Source organism: Rattus norvegicus, chromosome 4, assembly GCF_036323735.1.
Source record: "Rattus norvegicus strain BN/NHsdMcwi chromosome 4, GRCr8, whole genome shotgun sequence".
Lineage (NCBI taxonomy): Eukaryota > Metazoa > Chordata > Mammalia > Rodentia > Muridae > Rattus > Rattus norvegicus.
Window position 1 is genome coordinate 101,783,295 of NC_086022.1, and position 1,766 is coordinate 101,785,060.

At 37.1% G+C, this 1,766-nt stretch overlaps 1 gene segment (V, D, J or C); it reads right to left on the bottom strand.

The window, feature by feature from the left end:
- Positions 1-507: 507 nt before the first annotated feature.
- On the bottom strand, positions 508-1,024 carry LOC690522 (Ig kappa chain V-VI region NQ2-48.2.2-like). The segment is given in 2 exon segments: positions 508-812; positions 976-1,024. Coding segments are annotated over 2 exon segments (354 nt in total).
- Between the last annotated feature and the right edge of the window lie 742 nt (positions 1,025-1,766).

A 1,766-nucleotide genomic window follows, 5' to 3' on the forward strand; every position in this document is an offset into this window, starting at 1 on the left:
ATGACTGTCAATAGTTTTTATTTTTTTGAGAGAAAAATCATTTCAAGCACATATTAAAAAGATAACAGGATAATGTAGTGAAAAAAAAGTCAGTTAATAAAAATAAAAGACACATTATGATGGATACTACTTTTTGTAGGATAACAACAGCAGTGCCGATCCTGAAGAAAAACCACCTACCAAGAAGATCCTAAAATCAGTCGCATAAACTTGATGTGAAGGTTCATGGGGTCCACCAGTTAAATAGCAGAGGAGAAGTGACTGGCACACATGCTTCCACAAACAGAACAAAAACTGAGAATAAATAAAGACAGGTAAAGTAGATTATTTGATAAGAGAACTTGAGTACAGAGGAATATTATGGAGAAAGTTATCCAGAGATGCAAATGACATTATAAAGCAGTACATCCTGTATAAACTACTGCAATAAAAACCCTGGCCACATTTTATCTCTAGGAGGAAGTAACTGGGCCCTACAGAGTTAGAAGGTTTTTGTTCAAGTCTGTATTACTGTGTGGACTGGCTACTACTCCAATACTGGCAGTAATAAGTGGCAGCATCTTCTGTCTCCATGGTGCTGATTCTGAGCAAATAAGTGGTCCCAGAACCACTGCCACTGAAGCGATCTGGGACTCCAGAAGCCAGGCTTGATGTGTAATAAATCAAGAGTTTGGGGGAAGTGCCTGACTTCTGCTGGTACCAGTGCATGTAATTTACACTTGAGCTGGCACTGCAGGTGATGGTGACCTTCTCCCCCAGAGATGCAGCCATGGTTGTTGGAGACTGAGTGAGCACAATTTCTCCACTGGACACTGTGAATAGTAAAAGGTAACATAGAGAGAAAGGGTTTAGTTGACATAGAGATACAAAAATACTTTCAATATTCAGAAGAAAAAGAAAAAATAGTTTAGATTCAAAACCTGCAAGGGAGAAAATTATCTAGATTCTGAGCTCAAAATCTCTACCCTCTGTTACGTGTGAAACTGATTAGCAGGAAGTTGAAAATCTGCACCTGAAAATTCATTGTGTGAATTATGGTTTTTGGCTAACTACTGCTATTCTCATAAGAACATCTCCTTAAAACAACTGTGAAAGGTTTGTGGTTTCTGAAAATGAAGTATACAAATAGCAAGATATAGTCTGGGCAGTTCTTGGCTTATAAACATGTGGTCTGTTAACAAAGGCAAAGCACATTGAATCAGAACAATGTCTACTTATTTCTAGTCACAACAATGCTAAAGCAGGACATTTATGTTTGCTCTTTCCTCCATTTTAGGAGGAAAAGACCTATTCTATAGTTTTATCCATATATTTCCATAAGGCAAGATTTATTTGATCCATTAAACAAGGGATGTTCAATTGAGTAGTTTGAGGTATATTTCTCTCATCATAAACTTGTATTGAGAATGACTGTCTCTAATGACCACAGAAAGCCTTATGTGCTTCCTATTTTCCTGAATGCTGCTCATTAGATACCTCACCTATTCATTCCAATTATTTCAGATGATTATTCACACAAAGCTAATTGAAAAATATCCTCGAAATATGATTTGGAGCCCAGGTGTGCTTAGAGACATTTCTGCAATTGTCAAGCACTGATATCCTTCCTAGAAGGACAGAAAAAGAACATCCCCAATGAAATCCATGGAAACACTGTACTTAATGAAATCATGTACTTAACAGAACATGAGCTGGAGATTCATGAAGATGCACTCATTTAAAACTACTCTGAACAATCACCATTCTCAGTATGAATTGTGCTCTGT